We start from the raw sequence: 25,055 nt of genomic DNA on the forward strand, positions 1-25,055 counted from the left end.
TGTTGCCAGTCTGTGTAGACAATACTGAGCTAGATAGACCTATGGTCTGACTCAATATATGGCCGCTTCCTATGTTCCTATGGTTGTCTGCGGGTCAAATTCCTTCCTTCCAGTGGCTGTTGCTGTTATCTACTTTCTGTATGTTTTTTGGACTGTGAGCCCTTTTGGGAACAGGGAACCATCTTTTTTATTGTTATTGTTATTTTCTTTGTAAACCACCTTGAATTTTTTTTATTTTTTTTTAAGTGGTATATAGTAATAGTAAATGAGACATGATGTGGGAGTTCTGTGATTGGAAGTATCAGTTTGCTTCCCATTTTATCCTCACAACAGCCCTGTAGGTTAGATCAGGTTGAGAGAGAATGACTGACCCAAGGTCACCCATCGGGTTTCATAGGTAAATGAGGATTTGAATCTAGGTCTCTCAAGCCCTAGCCTTACACTCTAACCACTACAGCATGCTGGCTCTCAGTCATGGAACTCTCATTTCATGTCTAGGTTGGCTTTAAGGTACTATTGTAAGCTACTGGAAAGAGCTATCAGTTTCAATTATGTTACTAATTGTCCACTGCAAGAACAGCACAGGTATTAGTCTCCACATGAAACACTGGAATTTTGTTTATTTATTTTATTTATTCATTCATTCATTCATTTTTAGCCTCCTTTCCAGCAGGCTTATGAGATCACCTGGCATTCCGTGTGTGTGTCCCCCCACTATCAACATTGCAACTGGACCAATACGAACCAAATCATAGTTGTAGGGACACATAGGGACACCTCAAAAGCATAGTTTGTGATGATGTCATGCACCCCCTGTTCAAGATGGCGAATGCATAAACCTTGGAAGTGCAAGTGGGCTAACTTGTGAACTGCCTAAACAATTTGAACAAAATGAGATACAGTTGTAGTGAGTGACACACAGGGACAACTCAATGGTGTATTTTGTTATGATGTCATCCACCCCAGTTCAAGATGGCAGATACGTAAACTTTTGAGGCGCAAGTGGGCTAACTTGTGACCCACATAACCGATTTGTATCAAACTTGCTACAGCTGTAGGGGCATATGGGGAAACCTCAATGGCATAGTTTGCAATGATATCATTCACCCTGATTCAAGACAGCAGACACGAGAACATTTGAGGCACAAGTGGGATGACTTTTGGGCTGTCCAACCGATTTGAACAAAATGAGATACAGTTGTAGTGAGTGACATGCAAAGACACCTCAGTGGTGTAGTTTGTGATGATGTCATCCACCCTGATTCAAGATGGCAGATGCGTAAACTTTTGATGTGCAAGTGGGCTAACTTGTGAACCGCTTGACCGATTTGAACCACACTTTCTATAGTTGTAGGGACACATAGGGATTCCCCAATGGTGTCATTTGTGATGATGTCATCCACTCCAATCCAAGATGGCAGATGCATGAACATTTGAGGTGCAAGTGCACTAACTTGTGGACTAACTGATTTGAACCAAATGAGGTGCAGTTGTAGTGAGTGATGGACAGGTACATTTCAATGGCATAGTTCGTGATGACATCCTAATGACAAGTTAACCCCTGCTAACTTGGCAAAGAGCCACCTTTTAATGTCATGATTCTCTTTATTTAGCAGAGGGAGAGTAACTGGCCCTATCAACCCCCAGCACAGTACCTCCAGTGACTGTTGCTGGTGTATATGTTTCTTTTTAGATTGTGAGCCCTTTGAGGACAGGGATCCATCTTATTTATTTATTTATTATTTCTCTGTGTAAACCGCCCTGAGCCATCTTTGGAAGGGCAGTATAGAAACTGAATAAAATAACAATCATCATCATCATCATCCACCCCATTTCAAACTTGCAGACACGTAAATCTTTGAGGTATAAGTGGGCTAACTTGTGAACTGCTTAACCGATTTGAACCAAATTTGCTACAACTGTATGGACACATAGGGATTCCCCAATGGTGTAGTTTTTGATGATGTCATCCAGCCTGATCCAAGATGGTGGACGTGAGATCTTTTGAGGAGCAAGTACACTAACTTGTAGACTGTCTAACAGATTTGAACCAAATTTGGTACAGTTGTAGTGAGTGACACACAGGGACACCTCAATGGTATAGTTTGTAATGATGTCATCCACACCAATCCCAGATGATGGATGCATGAACATTTGAGAAGCAACAGATCTAACTTGTGGCCCTCAATTTGAACCAAATTTAGTCCAATTGTAGAGATTAGTTCTTACTAGAAGAACTTGTATATTTATATCCTGATCTTCTTCCAAGGAGCGGTGGTGTACATAGTCATATTTATCCTCACAACAACCCTTTGATGTACGTTAGGCTGAGAGATAAGAGACTGGACCACAGTCACCCAGTGTGATTCATAGCTGAATGAGGATTCAAATTTGGGTCTCCCCAGTCCTAGTCTAACCACTATTTAAAATATTGATCATTTCCCCTTCTAGACCCCTGCTAACTTGGCAAAGAGGCACCTTTTAATGTGGTGATTCTCTTTATTTAGCAGGGGGAGAGTAACTGGCCCCATCCACCCCCAGCACAGTACCTCCAGTGACTGTTGCTGGTGTCTATCATGTTTCTTTTTAGATTGTGAGCCCTTTGGGCACAGGGTTCCATCTTATTTGCTTGTTATTTCTCTGTGTAAACCTCCCTGAGCCATTTTTGGAAGGGCGGTATAGAAATTGAATTGTTGTTGTTGTTGTTATTATTATTATTATTATTTCAGTGAAGCTGAAAGGGCTGTCTTTGTTCATATTCAGCACATATGTTCTGAATAAATAATGACATTGCTTTGACTCATAAAATGACCTGATAAGTTTATTCACTTTGGTCACATTTTACTTTTTATTATGCCTTTTGACCACTAGGCAGTAGGCATCCTGCATATTTTGGTTTTTTTTTCTGACTAGAAAGACCTCTGCAGGAAAGACAATTGTCTGAATACAGGTAAGCTCTTATTACATTTTAGCTGCCCAACAAAATCACTTGCACTGCAGAATCTCTTGTTGGTTACATTGCACCAACAGAATTTGTACTGCCTTACTTCAAAATGCAAAGACCAAGATGCTTGGCATGTGTCTTTATCGTCTTGGCAGATCTTTCCTGGTTGCTTGAAACAAGAGCTGACTGCAGCAGAGCTGCTGTTGTCTGTCACAAGTCAGGTTTAATTCTGTTCTCTTTGTATTTCATCAAATAAGTAACATATGCTTCACAACTTGATTGCTTTCACAGTTCTTATTCTAAAAACTTTAAAAGTACAAACAGGTTTAATACAATTATTCTGCCTGATGGTTACCATTTTCTTTACCTAATCTTTTTGCCATAACTAAGATAATTACCGCTTCCAAGGTCACCTTCAGTGGAGGATGACATACTACAGCATGGTGATACATCTTGTTCTGAAAATGAAGGGGGACAGATTAAAGTGACTCCCTTTGTATAAAATAGAACAGAGCTCTTTGATATTTAATGATGGGTTTTCTTTCACATTAGAAATGTCAAGGTTAACAGAGGGCAATCATCTCTAGCAGAATTACCTTTGTTATCTAGACTAGAAAGTAGGTAAGATTTCACCAACTGATGATAGATACTCATATGTGCAGCCTAACCCAGGCTAGGGAAGCCCAGCCTGGATTAGGCTGCGCTTGAGAACCGCCAGGATCGGGCCCAATCCTGCTGGGGCAGAGCTGCCTAGCCTGGCTTTTTAGCTCAGCTTTTAGCCTGGGTTAATGGTATCAGCACACCATTAACCCAGGGATTGTGTGTCTCAGCCCCAAGGAAACACACAGATGGATGCCTAGAATACCCATCCCCTAGAAGAATCCCCCAATGCATCACACTCAGCACATGGTGCATTGTGGGATACCCGGGGTCAAGGACACATCATCCTGGCCTCTGGAGCTCCATGCTGCCTGGCACAGCAGCAGATCATCTGGGAGCACAGCCTGCGCTCCCAGCAATGTTTAATGGATAGTCTGAGGGGAAGGTAAGATTCACACAGACTTCCTCCCACCCACCTGCTCCCCTGCCTTCCTGGTCATGTGAATGCCCCCCAATTTTGCACAATAATTGCAATACTCATACAATAGCCTTGCGGTTTGAAATGTCCATTCCTTGCTTCTTCTCTTACATAATCAATAGCCATTATAGATTTCCTTATCACAAATCACATCAAAATTACATCCAGGAAATACTCAATGAGGCGAGTCTCACGATGAGTGAGACTCGCTGTAAGGGGGTTTGCAGGGAGAGCAGGCTTATCCTGCATACGATCAAGCCGGCAGCCCTGGATGACCGGATCGGCCACCCACACAACTGCCGGTTCCGTCACGGAGCCGGTGGGGGCTGCAGGGATCAGGGGCTGTGCAGCCCCCAGAATTTCCAGGATGTCCCACACAAGTGCGTGGGGCATGGTGGAGAGACCCCCGAGCCAAGAAGGCTGCTTGCAGCCTCCCAGCTGGGTGTCTCCTCATGTGTTGCCACACTGCAGAAATAAATGATCAAAAAAATAGGGTTAGCGGAGTGCTCGCTCCACTAACCCCGTTTAAGGGAAGGGGTATTTAAGTGGGTTACCTACTTTGGGGAAACCAGGCTTGCCTGTGAGCCTGGTGGTTCCCACGATCCATGGGAAATGGTTCCCTTAGCCCGCTTTCCACTGATCATTTGAATACCTTCAATGTCAGAATTGGTTCAGAATGTCAAAAAAAAAAAAAAAAAAGCTTTCAGACAAATGTACTGTACAAATGTACCCTTGACCACTGCCACCATTGGAGGAGGAGATGGAGAAAGAGTATTTTGCAGTTCTAGGTTCTGGCCAAACATTGCTAACTAATCCTTAACGCTCCCCACATTTCTAACACAAAATGGGTAAAATAGTGAGTGGTGGATTTATGTCATCCAAATACCTCCCATTCAGGCACTTTATTCCTCCTTTTTATCCCTTCCCTCTTTTTAAGGAATGATAAGAATGAAAATAAAGCTAACCCAAAAGGGAAGTGCCTGTTCAGCAATTTAAATGATTAATCAACACATGCTTTAGTTGTTTCATCAGTGGGGGACAATTTGTAATCAGTAGGTGTGATTACTTTGGTTCTGGTGTATTACTGTAATATGGAATAAAAAACATATTAAAGGTTGTATCTCCTAAAAACATGTGACAATCTTTGTTTATTAGATAGCCATTTAAATTATATTTCCTTCTTGAAAAAGCACATTTTGAGAGTTTTGTACTATGCAATTATATTTAAATTTATGAAATTAATTAAAGGATAATCAGTTAAACATTATGTACTTGGTTGCTAGCTCCAATATCGTCAATGCCATACTTGACATGGCTTAGTAGAGTCAACACTTCTTCAGTGGAGCCAGAAACTCTGGCTGGCTCATAAGAAGTAGAAGTGAGGTGGGATGACCTGATTGTGGTGGCCCTTAAATGGGGATAAGCCTAGTGGAGAGTTTTGGAGTTGGGAATGAAGGTGGCCAAGAGTGGAGCAGAGTTGTGATCTTGGGAGAGAGGGACACTAATTAAAAGGTTCTTGAGAATGGGGCAAAGTATTTATGGGATTTGTGGGGAGTATGTGGATGAATGTGACATGCTGATGGCATGCTGGTGATTACACCTTCTGTGCCTCACCCAATATTTTGTTCACCAGCTTCATTAATTCTGAATTCCAGAACACCACAAAAGTGAAAAACTTTCTCTATGACTCCATTCTACCAGATTGGTTGCTCTTTCATGTCACCTCCCTATTATGCTACAAAGAATGGCTTCATACCTCATTAGCAAAGAGTACGTTTGCCTCAAGCAATGGTTCATCTTCTGCTGACTAGACTATCCACAAGAGATCACTTGGATATCACATAAGTCTCTCTTTCATGGAAAGAGAACACTGTTTCAAAAAAAAATCTATATAAATTGGCAAACTCAGTAACTTCAACTCTCAGTGCTCTTAGTCTATAGCATGATCAGATCAAAAGAAACTTCCTCTCAACTGAAGTGGTATAGTGGAGTCCCTCCCACCATTCATGAAAGTGCTATTTAAGAGATTTATTTTTACTAATAACTATGCTTTGAGAGAGAAGGAACGAATCAGTATCCTAAATGTCACTAAGGGAATGATAATAGCCCTGTGTGATCTGGGGAATTCAGAGTTTGCTCATTTTTTAAAAGTAGGAAATCGGGAAAGGAAAGCATCATATAACTTTTCTTATTGTTGTCACATTTCCATTGAGAATGGCTGTGCACATCAGGAAAGAAATGTTTGCTTTATTCAAATATACCAAATCCCAGTATAATCATGTTGAATGATATTATAGACTACTGCTGGAAATTATTTGCACTGAATTGCCATACTCCTTAGAGACCTCAGTCATATTAAAAACACAGCATATCCGACAAAGAATGAATTGCATTCAGTCACAGGCATCCCTTATTCTAATGAGTCTTCTTTAGCCTGAGTCATCATAAACTTAAGAACATACATGACACCAGTGCTCAGCCATGCACATATGACAACTTGCCATGGCACTTGGAAATTTAAGCATGGCACCTGAGCCAAGAAGCCTTAAATAAAAAACAGTGTTGATAGAACAAGTGAATGCCGTGGAAAAGGCTAGTACACATACTCAATAAACAGTATAATCAGTCCATATATTCAAACTTCACTATCAACTAGTTAAGGCTAGTAAGAACAGCCATATATTGTTTTAAGTGACAAACAATCATAAGATATCACAAAGTATGAATACAAAAATAAGGCAGGAGAAATACATACAATGTGGAAGAGTAGTAATCAATACACCCCATAACATAAAGCCAAATAAAGGCTAGAAAAAGGAGCTTGGTTTCTCCACTGTGCATACTTATTTTTTCTAGCCTATATTTCAACACCCTTTCAACACCAGTTGCAGGGGAGCAACAACAGGAGAGAGGGGATGCACATATCTCTTGCCTGTGTGCTCCCCAGAGGCATCTGGTGGGCCACTGTGTGAAACAGGATGCTGGACTAGATGGGCCTTGTGCCTGATCCAGTATGGCTGTTCTTATGTTCTAATGGAAAGTACAAGTAGGGATGTGCACAAAACCGGTTTGCCCGGTTCGGTTCGAATTCGAACCACGTTCAAACCGGGAGGGGGAGGTTCAGTTTTGGTTTTGCTCGAAACCCCCCTGGTTCATTTCAAACCTCCAAAAGTGGGTGGGGTGGTAGATGGCACCCATGGGTGCCTGCCACCTATCCCCCAAAGCATTCAGACACTTGTACAATTTTTTATGAAGTTTTGAATTTTATTTTTATATTTTTCTCATAGGGTATAATGGGACTCAAACCAGCCCATTATCCCCTATTGTGGAGCACCTAGGGGCACAAACATGGGGTGAGTGAGCCTACCACCCACAAAACCCCAAGGCAATCGGACACTCCTCTGATTATTGGTGAATTTTTAAAGTGTTTGAATTCCTCATAGGGAATAATGAGGATTCCAGCAAATGTATAGCTTCACGTCAGGGGGAAAGGGGTGGCCAAGAGCGGAGTGTGGTGGGTGGAAGTTCCCAAGGGGAGCAAGGAAGCTACCAGAATCATTTGAAAGGATTTGGGCAAAGGACTGATTTTTAAGTGATTTTTGAATTGTACGCATCTTTAAGGTTTTTCTGCATAGAGAAGAATGGAGGTTTCAGCAGCCCCATAACTGCACTTGGGGGGTGATGGGGTGGCCCAGAGGGAGTGGTGGTGTAGTGCACAGATGGTTCCAACCACCCCCATGGGTTGCTAACAAGGTTTTGTTGTTTCTGAGGAGTTCTGAGTGTAGATTCTCTAGTAGCAAATGAGAGTGGATTCATGGTTTGTCATTGAAAATCCATGGAGAAAAACCTTAAACGTCAAAAATCACTTAAAAAGCAGCCCTTAGCCCAAGAGTCTACACTGACTTGACGGCACTTAATCAATCAATCAATCAATCAGATATAGGAAAGAAGAGAGAGAGGAAAATATTCCTCCTGCTAGTGTAAGTACTACTAATATGGAAAATGTCAACAGTTTTTTGAAGTACACTCACATTGTGATGCTCTACCCGTCCATCCTTGTATTCTAGAGACAAGTAACTTCTGAGAAGCACTTCTCTTCTATGATATCACCACTACAGCATGAAAATTAGAACCTTCCTCCAGCACTGGTGGAATGCGGATAATAGCACATAGAGCCAATGACCGAAGAACACAGTAATTCAAGAAAAGGATTTCTGGCTGTAAGTAGGCCATTAAAAAACACACACACAATTACATTCACTCTTGACTGCCTTCTAAATTGCTTTAACTTTGGAAAATTGGAGCTAAATGAGAGGTCATGTTATCCTAATTGAATCCTCTATTCTATTATGTGAAGGTAGGGAAAAGATGATGTCTCTAGAGATAAAATGTGAGCATATCATTCATACTTTACTTCAGCTCACTGCACGCCACAAACTTTGGGTAATTTGGAAGACTGCCCCATGATGTAGTTTCTTCTCTGTGAACCACCAAGGATACTCCCCTTCACAGACCAGACACATCAGATACAGTAAATGTACCAGATACTATGAGCTATTCAGATAAGCCATTTAAATAGCTAAGTCACTTAAGTTGCTTCATTACGGTATCAAAACAATTTTCAGCCTCAGCTCAGCTCCTAATTAACTGAAGGAGGCTGTTCTCACACACAGGGAAACCAGGCTAAGGAAGCCCAGCCCAGTTTTGCCTGCACGTGAGAACCATCAGGAGCCACTCGGCTCCCAGTGGCAGCAGAACAGCAAAACTGCTTCGGGAGCCCACCTTCAAAATGAGGTTAAGGGCGCTCCCTTCACCTCATTGTTTTTATTGTCTGCCAGCCCTGGCTGCTTGCAGCCAGGGCTGGGAGACTACAGGGCTCCTTGCCGGAAACGAGAGAATCCCCATAATGCACTGCACACTTGCACACACGGTGCACTATGGGAGTTCCGAGGGTCTCCTGGCCCCCAAACCTCCCTGCTGCCGGCAGTGGCAGAGGACCATCTGGGTGTGCAATCCAAGAGCAATGGGTCATCTGCAGGGGAGGAAAGCTTTTAAAGACTTCCTTCCCTCACCCCTTGGAGCCCTTTCTCATGATCATGAGAAAGTGCTCAAGGTGTGGAAAAGGCAGCAAGAGCAGCAAGAGCTCTGCATTTCTGTGCAGAGCAGCAAGCACATCTGACCAGAAACCTTTACAAGAGTTGTAAAGCATCTGCTCTACTCCGGCCTATTGGTGGGAAGAGGTTGGTCACTACCCGAGATTTCTTTGGCCAGAACTAAATGGTGCTGCAGAGGCATACTTCTCTACCAGACATCCTATAGGTTGCCACTTCAAGATCCACAAGGTATACAGTTCTAATTCAAACCTCAGAGTTGTGCAGAGCACAGTAACACCCTACTAAATGAATTTACTCTGTGAAAAATTAAGTTTGTGCTGTATGTTGCTTAGTTATTAAAAATCCTGTAATAAATGAACTTTGTATAGTCCTTGAGTTTCATCCATTTTAAATAAGGTTTCGCCCACTGGAATATGTTATTTTTTTCCCCACTGAACAACAGAATATTTGTCAGGATGACATACTGCTTTGGAAGTTGTATAGATAACTATAAGATAAAGTCATCTCATGTAGAATTAAAGTTAGCACCTATCAATTTTAATGTATTTGTGATGATAAAGTATATCACCGAATAAATCCTATCAGCATTATATTCATGACAAACTGATGAATCATTAGATAAATCACATAGAGAATACATAATATAGCATTTATTAAAATAGATCAGTGATGAATTTAAACATAATTTCTAAAATATGATAGATTACCTGTAGTTTATATGGTGGTTTAAGGAGTAAACATGTGGGGTGTTTTAATGGAAAAGACTAAACTAGATTGTATTTTATAAGGATGTGCACGAAACAGATTTTGCATTTTGTTTTGAGCTCGAAACACAAAGCAGATGGCTGAAACATTTCATCGAATCAGCGGTCAACCCCAGTTGTTTTGATCAAACAAACTCAAAATGTTTTGAGCGTTTTGGTCATGGGGAACAATAGAGAAACTCTAAACAGCCCATTGTTTTCCATGGGTAGCTCCGAGGGACACCAAAGTGTGTTTGGGTAGTAGGACATGATAAGACATGATGGGTGCTACCTACCATCCCACAAAAGAAATGGGCAAGCAGGAGATTTTAAACAAATGTTTAACCTTTCCAAAAAATACCCTTTAGGACCCTATGGGGGTTTCGATTGTTATAGCACCAATAGCATAGCATATTATACTCAGTGCTGAGAAAAGAAAACCACAAAAACAAACCTTCCTTCCTCCTCTCCTGATGTATCCTCTTCAAAAGAAGCATAAGGGCTCTTTCTGCCTCTCAGTCCCTTTGAATACATTTTGAAATTCCCTCTTTTTACGTCCCCACCTTCTCCCTCCCCCAGCCAATGGGGGCACAGTTGCCCATGACAACACTCGGTTTGTATGATAATAAGTCATCCAAGAACCAAAGAGATTGCAAGCCAACCAGAAGCCAGTACTAGAAAACCAATAAGCAAGGAAAAAACAGGCCTCCAAAATAACGCTCAAAACATTGAAATGTTTTGATCAAAACGGAATCGTTTTGTTCCAAGCTCAAAACACTCGAAACGACCCATTTACAGTTGAAACATTTTGACAATGCTACATTTTGCACATCCCTAGTATTTTGTGTAGCACTTTTAAAGAAATTTTATTATCTGGATTTTAACGTCATTTAAAATAATAATTTCATTTTAAAAACAGGAAATATACAACACACAGAAACATATTAATAGCTTTGAGAGAAGTTAAAATGATATTCAAGCTCAAAATTTGTTGATCTCTTACCTTATTATGTCTATTGATATAAACTCTAAAATGAATTCTATCAATGGAACTGTCATGAGAGCTGGACTTCCACACCCTCAGAATTGCTTCACACATGACATCTTTTGCACAGTTCTGACCTCACATTGAGTGATTGTAGCAAAATAAACTCTTGTGCCTCCCTTCAAAAGTGATGATACTGTATATACTATATACGATATACATTTTGTCTTATTGACATTTTTCTAGTATAGGAAAGCCATTGTGTGCAAAACAGCTATAGTCACTTAGCAGCAACAGTTCCATTTTCACCTCCACAATCACTATATCAACCACGTGGACAGCTGGAGCATCGGATGGGCTGCTATAGGCCCTGAGCCTGAGAAGACAATTCAGGCAGATAGAATTAGACTGCCTCATAAACTAGTGCTGCACTAAATTTTCATGAGGTTCAATTTCACTACAAAAGTTGATATTTTGAGATACATGAAAATAAACACCTGTCCTTCCACTCTTTTACACATGATTTCATGCCTGTTGGCAGCCATTGTTCCCTTATCGGCTCTTGTTTGGTAAGGGAAGAGGAAACTTGTCCATGTTGCCAAGGCAACTGGACTACCAATCTCTGACATGGGAATGCACATCCAAATGTGCATGCCATTGAACGAAATTCAGTGAAGAGGAATGGAATTTGCATGAAGACATCCAAATGCAGGTGCTTTTCTTCCACACGGCATTACTTCAAATGGGCACCATATTGAAATATGAGGAAGCATTGCACAGGTAGTCTCAGAAACAAGGGTACATTTGCTTTTCCTCTGACACTCGCCCTTTATGGACAGTTTCTCACACTTTCATCAATGGATGCGAAAAACTGCTACAAAGTGGGGTGCATTTCATGTGGGCAAACATATTCATGAAAAAAGGACCATCATTTTGTCTCAACATTATAATAAACCAATCACAATTTTCCCTGCTATTAAGCCATAAGTTCTAGGCAGAGGTTTGCTGTTCACAGATTAGATGAGTGATTACGTATGGTTATACCTTGCACAGTAGAGTTATACCAGTGAAAAGCTAGTTTAAAGCCAAATCACTGAGGCTTCATTATCAAAGAGGTACAGTATAATTTATTCATGTTATTAATATTTGGCTTTAAAACTCTTAAGATTTTTTCTCTCTTCATGCTTCCATTCACCAGAAACTAGGGATGGACCAACACCTCCGGGCTAGTCTGAAATAAATCAGGCTGCTTCAAGTTTTCCAAGTTCGACAAAACACAAGAAGCAGCCTGATTTAACCATGGTCTTGCTTCTATTTAACCCCTCATCCTTCCCTAAATAGCTGGGGAAAGGGGAGCAGACAGATGACAGAGGGCTCCCATTATTCGCAGCCAGGAATCATGAGAGATTCCAAGCCTCCATGACCCCCAGCTACAAATGGCAGTCAGCTTCACACAGCCAAGGAAAGTCTCCGCAAGGACACAACTAGGCTTCATGGGGCTTCTTTGCAGCCTGAGATAGTGGGCAGCAGCAGCAGGCATCCATAGGCTGGAAAGAAAGGTCCTACCAGCAGGGCCCTCCTTTAGCCAGGGAGTTGTCTATGCAGCCAGGCCTCACTGAGACTTGCAAAAGACTCGCTCAAATGAATTTTGCCCAGTGGGCTTTCTTATTCAAGGGGGGGATTCTCAGACACTTGTCTCATCCGTGCATGAACTTTATTCTTTTACTCATGCTCTCTGCTGCCTGAGCACTTTAAAATCACGGGATTATTTTAACATATGTTAAACATATAAATAAACATATTTTACATATGTTAAACGCTACATATGCTAAAAACAGTTATACTTAACTTAGTTGCTTTACAACTCATTCTTATAGCCAAATGCAAAATGTATATATTAAAACATGGAAGCATCACTAGATACTTTTGAAATAAATATATCTCATTTTGCTCTCACTTCTTTAGATGCAAAATATAAAATAAGCCTAAATCAACTTAGAGTTGTACCAAGAATACCATGTGATATACAAAGTATCATCTTGGTCTTGAAAGGGCTATTTGACATATGGAAACAGAATGTCTTTGACTTAAGAATCTGCCATGTACTGAGTATGAGCTTGGATCCTTAAACCCAATCCAGTATTTTCAGTATGGAGATGTGAGTTTATAGAGGTATATAAAATGCTAAACAAATACATACATGTTCTAAATGGCAGCAGTTTAGGGGTATGCATGGGTCTCGTTTTCTTGGTTCGGCTTGAATCCAGATGGAGTCAAGCCACCCCAGGTGGCTTGGGCTTGATCAAGCCGTGCCCCAGTCTGGTGCAGCCATTGAGCCGGTGAGCTGGCTCACTGGCCAGCTCAAGGGGTATACTTGTAAAGGGGAATTCTGACAAGTAAAGGGCTTTCCAGAAACTTAATGTGCGGGAAGGGAGGAAAAGGATAGTATTTACCTTTTAAAGGGCAGCGGGGATAGTAAAGGCAGCAGCAGGGGCTCCTCCAACCCCAACGCTGGCCTCTAAATGACAGGCTAGGCTGCCTGTGGCCTGGTTTGGGCCTCTGCACATGTGCAGAGGCCATTCTAATGGTAGCCGTGTGTGCACAAAGGCCTGAAACAGTCATTTGGGAGGTCGGCAGGGGGTCCTGTTGCTGCCTTCACCATCCCCGCTGCCTTTTAAAAGGTAAACTATCTTTTTCCTTCCCCCCCCCCACCACATTAAGTTTCTGGAAAACCCTTTACTTGTAAAAGGGAATCTTTGCTGAATTCCCCTTCACAGGTATATCCCTCAAGCCAGCTCATGAGTGGGTTTTTCCAGTCAGACTTGGCTTGACTTGGACCAGCTCCACTCTTTATGGATCCAGTCCAGTTCAAGCATGAGCCTTTGAGCTGAGCCGGCTTGTACTAGAGCCTGGCTTGATTTGAGTTGGCTTTCACAGCTCTACAGCAGTTCTCCAATATCTATACTGGAGAATTTTATGCTGGTTCTGCTGCATGGAATGTTAACCTATATTTCTGACATTCCACGCTGAATGACTGTGCCCTAGAACAGTTGGTCTTGGAACCAACCAGAGAGAAGGCGACCTTGGACTTAATCCTGAGTGGCACCCAGGACCTGGTGCATGATGTCAGTGTCATTGACCCTTTAGGGAATAGTAACCATAGTGTGATCAGATTCAGCATACATGCGGGGAGAGAATCACCAAAGAAGTCTAACACAGACATGTTGAATTTCAGAAGAGGAAACTTCTCTAAAATGAGGAGTATGGTGAAAAGAAAGCTGAAAGGGAAAATCAGGAGAGTCACTTCACTCCAGAATGCATGGAGTTTACTCAAAACCACAATACTAGAAGCCCAGTTAGATTGTATACCCCAAAGGAGGAAAGGTACCACTATGTCCAGGAGGATGCCAGCATGTCTAACAGCCAACAACCTGGACGGCTTTAAGAGGGGTTTGGATAATTTCATGGAGGAGAGGTCTATCAACGGCTACTAGTTGGAGGGCTATAGGCCACCTCCAGCCTCAGAGGCAGGATGCCTTTGAGTACCAGTTGCAGGGGAGTAAGAGCAGGGGAGAGGGCATGCCCTCAACTCCTGCTTGTAGGCTTCCAGCAGCATCTGGTGGACCACTGTGTGAAACAGGATGCTGGACTAGATGGGCCTTGGGCCAGCAGAGCTATTCTTATGTTCTCTCATCAGAACTTGAAGTGCAACCAGAAAGCTAAATGGTACAATGCAGATGTTTCAGGTGACTCAAGAAAGGTGGCTAAGAGTATTGTAAATTTTAACATTTATTTAACACACTCTGCTGCTCATAATTTATTAGAATAAATTATTGCATACTGAATACATTCCATGCAGAATTCTAAAAGAGGCTTTATTTCAACCAGTTATAGCTCTCGCTCTCTCTCTACACACACACACACACACACACACACACACACACACACATCTCCAGAAAGCACATAAGCAAAAACATCTACCATGGAGTTCTTCTTAATGATTTTGAAGCTGGAAAAGCTGCAATAGGAGCAGATGAAATGACCTTGCCAAGTTTACAGACTGTGCCAGTAACAGAGCTGGGATTAGAAAAGCAGCTGATTAAAATTTTGCTCACTAGTCTAAAACACTTAAAATGAATCATCTCAATTTCCAGAGTGTCCTCAGATTGCTACAGGCATAATAAATTACAATCACATAATAGCAAACAATTATTTTAAAAATTAAGACTTAAGAAACATTGCATCTGACACTGTAGCAATGACTGCATTTGAAAATGCTCACTTTACTTAAATTGTAGATAGCAGTCAATAATGAAATATATGTCATTGTAGTGACCAGCCAGCCCTTCCCTAAAGGGTTAACCGGAAGTGAACCCTCTCCTGACTGACAGGCTGGTGAACTCCAGAGCTCAGCCAATCAACACACTAGGTGGGTGAGACCTAGAGAACCACTGGGAGAAAGAGAAGAGTTCTTTGTTAGAAGAAGCTAGGCTGGAGGTGAGAGAAGCATGGGTAGAATGGAGTTTTGCTCCCTCATGGTCAAACTCTAGCCTGGAAATTTCTCTCATGGAATGACCTCTGCAGCTTCTTGAAAGACAGGAGGGCAGGAAGCTTGAATTCTCATCCAGGATTTGGTGAGTTCAAGACAAAGGAAGCCAGGACTTTGGCTTCTGAAAGTTTAGACTAGGGAAAGTTTGCTTAGTCAGATTTTGTGTTAGACTTTCTATTATCTTTTGTTTGCACTTGGTATATCCCTGATACTGGTCTATTATTGTTTATCTGCAATGTAACTAAACTAAGCAACACTAGTCTTTGCCCATCCAGCCAGGGCGTTGAAAAAGACTGTAAGTTTTAATTGCGCTTTTGTATTTTCCTACATACCTGTAGGAACCTACATACCTTGCAGCTGGGTAACCACGATTTTTAAAGCTTGTCGTGTTAACTTCATCTGGAGTGCTTTTTGAAGTATTCTTGTAACCTACTGAGTATTTTTACCTGTAACTAAAAGCTGGGAAAGCCTCAGATGGAAGCAGTCTGTGGCATTTGAATAAAAATATTTTTCTTTTTGTACTTTTCTTTTACAAGCCACATCCGAGCAGATTTTTAATTCAGGAGAGTGGGGGCTGAAAGGGGCTTTTTCTCTGGTGCAAAACATGCCTCAGGAGTTCAGCAGCTATTAGTTTTCCCATCACGTGTAGGTTTGCACATGGAGGATTTTTGTATAGTTTCCAATAGTAAATAGAGTTTTCCCTGGGTTTTCTACCCAACCCTGGTGGTGCGGGGGTCAAGCTCTTTTGATAAACAGGTGGTGCTGGCAGCATTTAGAACCTACCAAGAATCACATGAAAGTTTTAGAAGTTGCCTTTGACAGAAAGCTCTGCAGGGATGAGTCAGCATTTCTTTCACTCACATGAGCTTGCTCTGAGATAAAGGCTTTAATCCGCTACAGTCATGTAACTTATTTAGGTACATTTTAAAATGATTCAGAACACATCTATTGACTTTTCTTTCTTTGGGGTGAAACAGTCCATAGTTTATATGCAGGACATTATAATTTTTATACTGACATTAAGGGCCAAACGAATGTGACAATAATCTTGTCATTTGGCCCTGCATGCTTGTTTGTTTTAAAATGCAAATAGAAATCAAGAGGGCCCCTGATCCAGCCTGAAACTTCAGATGGGATAGGGGCTTTAGCCCATTACTTCTGCACTGATCCTCATCTGCAGCTGTTACTTGCCCCAGGATGGAAGCTACCATTGATGCCAATGGCAGTCTACTTTAGGGGGTAAATACTTTTACTCCTACTCCTACTCCTACTCCTCCTACTATTATTATTATTATTATTATTATTATTATTATTAATTCGATTTCTATACCGCCCTTCCAAAAATGGCTCAGGGCGGTTTACACAGAGAAATAATATATAAATAAGATGGATCTCTGTCCCCAAAGGGCTCACAATCTAAAAAGAAACATAAGATAGACACCAGCAACAGTCACTGGAGGTACTGTGCTGGGGTGGATAGGGCCAGTTACTCTAAACCTGCTAAATAAAGAGAATCACCACATTAAAAGGTGCCTCTTTGCCAAGTTAGCTTGGGGACTACTGTTTATATACCACTTTTCAGCAAAAAGTTCACAAAGCAACTTACATAGAAATAGAATAAAATGAAAATGGTTCCTGTCCCCCAAAGATTCACAATTTAAACATACACACATATGCACGATAGACACCAGCAACAACCACAAACAGGAATGCTGTGCTGGGGTTGAATAGGGCCAGTTGATCTCCTGCTGCTTAATTATCACCACTTCAAAAGGAGCTCTCTTTGCCCAGTTAGCTGCATAACCTCATTTCACTAATGAAAACAGAGACATGCCAATTGCAGTATTTTAATCAATTTCTGAAATAACAAGCTACAAACTAATATTCAACCTTTTATTTCATTTGGTGTAATTTAATATAGTTGATATGTAATTGTGCTTTTTATTTTCTTGTGTGTGTTTTGTTGGCTAATGAATGATATTCATGTTCTTGACTAATGATAAATATTTCTGTTTATATCTGGGGAAAATGAGAAGTATATATAAAAATAGAAAATAGAGGCATGCCTGTGAATGTATAGGGTTATGGGCAGGCCTCCCTGAAACAGTTTCTCATGTGCTGTTATATTGCTCCCTGTATTCTGATACTAGGAAAGAACTCATATTCCCTCTGTTAGAGCAATTCCCAGGAAGAGCTGACTCCTTTTATTTGAATTTTTGTCTTGAGAATCAAGATAATGAGGTTACTAAGGTGGTGGTGAAATTCTTTTATGTTGCTATTAGACTAAGTTCCTGTTTAAGATCTAATTCTTAGGAGCTATTGTTTTGTCCTGATAATTATGTATTATATCACTGTTGGCATATTTTGCTTTTAATCTTGTTTTAATGTTTGTATGTTCTCTGTATGGCCTATGGCTGTAATAAATTGATTGAATTAAATTGAATATAGGGTTATGGCTGTACTTTCAACCTCTCCCAAACCACATGGGCACACCCGATTGCATTGCATGTGAACCACTATGTCCAGTTCTAGATGCTGCACTTTAAGAAAGGTGTAACATTGAAACAGGTTCAGAGGAGGGGAAAGAAGATGGTCTGGGATCTGGACAAACTCTGTGAGAAAACTGAAGGAACTGAAAAAGAGGAGGCAAGGGTGGGACATGATAGCACATTTCAAATACCTGAAAGGCTGTCTCACAGAAGTGACCAAAGACTTGTTCTTTGTGGCCCCAGAGGACAAGTCTAGATCTAACAGGCTTAAATTACAGGAGGGAAAATTTAGGTTGAACACTAGGAGAAACGTCTTAATGGTAAGATCAGTTCAACAATAGAACCAATTACATAGTGGAGTGGTGGGCTCTCCATCACTGCACATCTTAAGACTTAATCTGGACAGTCACCTGTTGGCGATGCTCTAGCTCTAGATGGCCTACAAGGCCTTCTCCCAATTTGATTCTATGAAATAGCAAAGATGCCAGCCAGACCTAAGCATTTCTTTTGCAGTAGCAGTTGTCTCTCTTTCTCACACACACTCCAGTATGGCCTCCAGCCTAAAGAGACAGAATCCAATCCTCCTCTGCCTAGTTCCTGATGGCCATTTGAGTTGGACTTTCTCACCCACAACCCTCTCCTGCTCCTCCCCATACTAGAGTTCAAGGGTATACTCACCTTGGGGCAAGGGTTCTTTGGGATCCTGACATTACTCCTGGTATATGCGGCAAGTTTTAGAGCAGTTCGTGAGGCTGTTTCACTTGGTTGGAAATTTCCCTCAGCAATATAGGTAGTCTCTGGCAGCTGGAAACTTCAGGGTGTGGCAAGAGACTCTGACTGACAGAAATGAATATCTGACCAAACGAAATACATGGGGGAAGAGAGGGAGATAAACAGCCTGCCAGCCACCAAGCCAGCCAAAGAGAGATCCTTTCTGAGGAGGGCCATATTATGGGTGGATCTGGATAGATAGTCTGATTAAACCAAGCAGTGCAGAACTGGTGACTAGCCAGGCACAAAGCCATAGAGAGATACAAGAGAGACCTTGACAGAGAGACAATGGGAGGCCCTTGAAAAGAGGAACCATTCCCACCCCAGTAGCCTTCAAAACCAGTACCCAAGAGAGCTATCACAAAACACAGAAGACCAGGCTTCTCTGTAATTAGAACACTGCCAGTAACTGTATCTGATTAACACTCCTATTCATCCAAATTGCTCATTATACAAATGTTTTGGATGCCCTCTTGAATGTCTGGTGTGTAGTAATATAAACTGCCGAATACTTTTTTAACAAGTGTGTGCCCAATATCCATCAAGAAGGAGACTAACCAAAAACCAGAATGATATACTGTAAATGCCAAGGAAAACTATCTTCTTCTGCCAAACGTTTTTCCCAAGAGGTGAATATCATTTTCCATAATTCTGTGGAAATAACTGAATTAGTTTGGTAATGAAATATCCCTAGCTAATTTCTATGTATGATTCAACACATTGGAGCTCTTCAGAATAGTTTGGTTCCACTAATTACATAAGAGAAAACCCATATTTATTCTTCAATAAGAAGATTAACATGGACTAAAATACAATATTTTATTTCACTAGAGGTAATTTTAATTCACCAGAGGATAATTGCAATGTTTAAAACATCAGATTTTGTATATCTTAGCCCACTTATGATCCTGAAAAACTATTTATATTACACTGTAATTTTATAGAACTTGAATTAAATATAATGTACACTGGGCATGTTCTGTATAAAGATGTACTAATTATACAGCGACTGTCTTGTCATCAAAATTAAAGCTAGTATAATTTTATGAAGCTCTAGACATGGGCAATTTAACATGAAAAGTGTGCACAGCAGCTACAATTTGATTTAGAAGAATATAGTAGTAGTGTCTAATTCAGGGGTGATTAATTGAAATAGCTGACAATATTCAATAACCAGTTCTATTCACTATCATTAATATTTTTTCACCTCAGAGGTGACTAGTCATTCTGTATCTCAAGGTCTATGTAAATCCAATAACAAGCAAATTAACGTGACACTGTGGTGTTCAAAAATAACATTTGCTAGTTGTCATTTTAAATTTGAGACAAATTTAAAATGGACTAAGAAGTTGTGATTGTACAAGCCACCCTTTTCAATTCTAGGAAGATCCAGGTATCATGGGTAAATTGCTACCTTTAGGAACAATGCTGCAATCTTATATTGTACACCATGAGTTAACACCACCATGGCCCAATTCAGACATCATGCCAAACCTCAGGTAAACATAGATGAGGTAGGTGTTTCTGATTGTCTCAATGTGTGAAGCTGCAGTTTTGTCACCCAACTGCAGCTCTGTTTTTGTCTCCCAACCTGAATTTGAACCCTCAGTTTGTAGTGAGTTTTGCTGCAGAAACCAGAGGTTCTGAGGCACCATTGTGTCATCTAAATTCTGTGGTCACTGTAACTTGGGTTTCGTGAGGAAGCTCCTCCCACTATCATAAAGAGGTTCAGTTCAGCACAGCTCAGAAATGCGTCCATTCTAGAGTGGCCACATCTCTCACTGGCTGTCTCTCCACTGGCTGTCTCTCAGAGTGAATGCTCTGCTTCTGCAATCACCTCGCCCCTCCTGCTTGGCAACAGGGATGCTGCATCCCTAGAGTTCCTGCATTTAAAGGGACAGAGACAGATCAGAATACACCTGCTTTCCCATGCTTGCTTTGGACCTGACATGTACCTGAGCAAGAAAAGGCTGGGAGGAAAGAAGGGTCGAGTTCTCAAACATTATCATTTCAGTGTTTATGTTAAGGAGACATTCAACACTACATACAAAGATACATAAACAGATTTCTCTACACACACAGTGGCTGCCTTTGTGCCAGCACAGAGGAGTCAGAGCAACAGCAGAGAAGTGCAGGCAATATGATAAGTTTTCTGCAGATATAGCTGGGAGAATTTCGTCCCACCCCAACAGCAGGAAAGGCAGCTGTGGGGTGATGAACAAGCGCTCCACTTTTAAAGTGCAAAAGACTCAGACACTGGGCACTATGCAAGTTACATTGAAGCTAATGCATGGACATAACCACATTAACTCCACCTGTGATCCCCTTGTTCTTGTTCAGATAAAGAAAGACAATCTTCCTTTACATGCATGATGTGTGTTTCTGTTAAGAGCACTGCAAAATTCACAGTGGGGTGTATGTGCTGGCATGTATGAGGAGACTAGAAACTCAGGGGTTCTGTAGTTGTGTTCCTGGGTTGCCAGAGGGAAACCAAGGGGTCAGAGAGATTTTAAAACCAAAGCCCGTCTTACTTTTGAGGGGAAGGGGTTTGGGGGGGGCTGTTAATGCTACAAGCGATCCATGCTTGGACTGCTTGGGCACCCTCCAATGCACCCCTTAGTGAGGTGCCTTGCATGGAAGACCTCTACTTAGAATTCCTATCAAAACGGATGTGAAAGCTTCCAAGGAAAGAAGAGGTAGAGGCCGGCATGCAAGGAAACCTTTCACGGACCTAGCACCTGATCTGGGGCAGCTGTTTCTGAACCCATTCTGTTGAAGGAGTTACATGTGTGGTCTGACTGTGTACACCAGTACATGAGGTGTCTAGCATGGTTGAATGTGATATGTATGTGTAAAGTGCACATGTACAGGTAACACATTACTGCGTTGTCTGGTACCCATCATAAATAGCAATATCGCTCGCACATTTCTCAAGGTATGGCCTGCCCCTATTTTTATGAGATCACTCAGAAATATGCAGTATAATCTGTTGCTGCCAAGGAAATGTTCTCCTAAATAAGCTGACCTCACTTTTGAATTGGGCGTGCAATCTTCTGGAATCATCCTCAAGATTCTTAGGCCAGCTGTACTTCACCTGTGTTACCAAGATCTTCAGGTGCTCCATTAACTTTATTCCTTTCCTTTCCAGGGACTGAGAAACCCTTTCCCCTCTTGTTATTCCAACAATCAAACGGTGTGTGTGTGAAAAGGAGTCCCCAGCAGACAGGGGCAGGATCCTCAAGTTAAGTCTACCTTTCACCAGTATAGGTGGGAAGAGAGGGGCCCAATCCTCTCTTCCCAGGCGAGAGAGGGAGGGACTTCCAAGCCCTTTCCTCCCCAAGTGGGGAAGACAATTTGTCTTTCCCAAGGGAAATTTTAAAAGGACCCCCAAAAGGGGTATGCAAGAATCCTTGTGACAAACAATTTTTCTGGATGAGTCTGTCAGACCATCCAAATTGGAACCTATGTGCAGTAATGTTGCAAATAGACCCCCACCCCCACCCAGGGAGATTCAACTTGCTGTTTGTAGACTCTTTTCCAGTGTTTGGATATGGGTTTGCACCACAATCCCAGCTGAGGGGAGTCCTGACAACTGCCCTTTCAAATCTAGGCAGCCTGCACTAATTCCATCCAGCCCCCCATATCTTTAAACTAGGGTGAGTTGAATCCAGTTTAATTCTCCTACTGAAAAGGGCCCTCACCTGGCTTTTCCAGGTGCTGCCTTCCCAGCTAGGTAACAGGTCCCAGAACCACCCACTACAATTACTGTGCATGAAATCTGTCTTAGATGCTGGTAGCAGCTGTGCAGTGATGTCTTGGCATAAACTCTACTGAACTGTCCCTTCTCTCATCCACCCACCCACTGCCCCCTCCATCCCATTTCTCAATTAATCTTCTGTGTTTCTCCCCAAGATCCCCTTCCCATCTGGAAGAGCCCCTTGCCATCCTGCGGTATCATTAATAATGCATATGCATGGCTGTGTAGCTTAGGAATTCCAAGAAGTCACTGCTTTAAAGAGCGGCAAGAAAGAGTTAATATGTCTTTCTGTTACCTGGGGGAACCCAGTCAGCATAAACTAGACAGACAAGGATGGTTGAAGGAAGCAATATCACCGTTTATTGCTTACAGCGCTGTGACCCCTTCCTGGTGCCTCACGGCCCTCCAGAGAAGAAGCCCCGAATCCCCCGATTTTTGGGGTTTTAAACCTTGGCATTGTTACACATCTGGGCGTTAACATTTTGCCCTAGAACCAATTAGTTTACTTCATTAACACATGTGTTTGCCTCTGGGCTGGACTTTGCTCTGAGTTCCGGTCTTACAGAAAAGAGATAAGCAAATTAAGAGAAGATTCCTTCACATTCTAAGAAGCAGGACGAGTTACAGTTTAAAGTGATCCTATCATCTGGCGCCTATGTTAATGAAGCTAGTCCGTTCATACCCACTTCCCCCACCCTGTCTGCCCTTGATAGATAAGTGACTCATCACCAACTTCAGCAGTAGAAAACAATAGAAAAAAACAATAGAGGAATTTTCCATTCTACATCTCCCCCCTCAAGAGCCCATTTTATGGCTCTTCCTTTAAAGGTAGACTAGAATACATTGTTTTTATAAGCGGTGCGGTTTCCTTTCTAACTATGGCAGAAACAGCAGATTCTATTATTCTAGTTAAACAAGGTATTATACAAGGTAGCATTAGCAAAATTATGACAATGATAACAAAAACAACAAATAATGACTTTAGCCAGGCTAGGTCTGGCAGCCAACTCGTGAGCCATTCCCATATTCCCCATCCAGATGGGGGTTGGCCGATGCTGTGAAAGACCTGTATCGATTCCTTCAATTTGGCTGCCTCCTGATCAATTTTTCCCTGATTATTTACATAGTAACAGCATTTCTCCCCGATCAAAGCACAGGCACCTCCTTGCTGAGCAGCAAGAATGTCGAGCGCTTTACGGTTTTGCACAACCACTTTTGATAATGAATCAACCTCTTGCTGAACTTCCATTAACATTTTCAGAGTGCTATTGAAAGATTTTTCCATCTCCTTTGAGATGTTTTTGACCGCTATTTCAAGCTCAATCACCCCAAGTCCCGGTAGCATAGCCCGCCAAGCCTGGTGGAATCCGGTGTTGCGGACCACAAGGGGGTTCTCTGCGCCGCGCCTTAGGCGGTGCAGGAAACTGCCCATGTTCAAAACTTCAGAGGCATTTAGGCTTTTGCGGATCTCTACTTTGGGTGCTAGATAAGCAGGGGCACATCTGCCATTCCAACCTTGTGGCAGTGCTTTGTATGCGTTTTTACCACAGAGCCAGTACATTCCGTGTTCGAGCAAGGACAGGGTCAGGACGTCCCCCGTTTCCCACTTCATTGGCCCTACTCTTCGTTCTCCTATGCCCAGGGCCGTTCCACATTCTCTGTCAAGGCTGAAGGGTCCGGACTTGCTGGCCCTTCCCCCGAACCAGGAAAGTGTTACATTTGGGTCTTTGTGGTGTGCACAGGTTATGCTCAGCCAGAGGGTCCAGAAAGGGGATTCCCACGTGTTAAGTTTGCTATCACACGTGTCATGCTTGGTTTGTGTTTTGTTGATCAGGATACCTAGCCGATCGTGTACATATAGGGTGTTTTTCCATAGGAATTTCGACTCCTCCCGCCAGTGGCCTTCAGTGAAATTGAATAGGGTTACAGAGGTGAGGGTCATCTCTCCCCCATACAATCCAGGATATTTGCCCACAGAGGGATCATCCCCATCGCACTCTTCCTGGTCTGGTCCATGATCGTCAGCCCGTGGCGTAAATTCGCCAAGGGATTTATCAAACGACCATGTGTGGGCACAGTGAGTGTAGGAGATCTCCCCCAAATTGGGTCCAGGTCCCCCTTTGTTCTCAATGCAAATTGGATTCTGGCCAATTAATGTTTCAACTTCATATTCCGGGACCCCTTTTGAATACCAATTTCGTTTCCATTCCCTTTGGTAGCGGTAGGTCTGGCGGTTCCCCCCTCCCGTGGTTGGTCGCCAAGCCAATTCGGTGGTGCTGATCCAGGGGGAGCACCAATTTACTCTGGGTTTCTGAACCCACCAATTTAGGGGGATGGGGCCCGCCACCAGAGCTACCTTCTCTTCAGAATGTATATCACCATGAGTACAAACCCAGCAGTCTTTAAGGGATGTGGCTCCGATTACAGTCTGAAGCCCAGGGACTTTCGGGTGGGAAACCTTGTAGGTGCTATTCACTCCTATTACCCATAAAAACAACAGTGTTCGAGACCACATTTTTAGTTACAAGCTTGAAACCAGGAAATAACACTCTCTCTCCCACCCCCGCCGGTGGTCCGTACAAAGGGTGTGCCGCTTCCAGGTATGGGCACACCCGTAGGGACGTT

General features: G+C 42.2%; 1 protein-coding gene across 1 annotated transcript in view; it reads right to left on the reverse strand.

Annotated features, from left to right (window-relative positions):
- The window catches only part of IQCM (IQ motif containing M), a 255,448-nt gene that overhangs the window by 169,939 nt on the left and 60,454 nt on the right, over positions 1-25,055 (reverse strand). The window contains exon 3 of the mRNA XM_053256944.1: positions 3,343-3,402. Within this exon, the coding sequence (XP_053112919.1) occupies positions 3,343-3,402 (60 nt within the window). The remainder of the gene's footprint in view (positions 1-3,342; positions 3,403-25,055) is intronic.

The sequence above is a fragment of the Hemicordylus capensis genome, chromosome 5 (assembly GCF_027244095.1).
Source record: "Hemicordylus capensis ecotype Gifberg chromosome 5, rHemCap1.1.pri, whole genome shotgun sequence".
Taxonomy (NCBI): Eukaryota; Metazoa; Chordata; class Lepidosauria; order Squamata; family Cordylidae; genus Hemicordylus; species Hemicordylus capensis.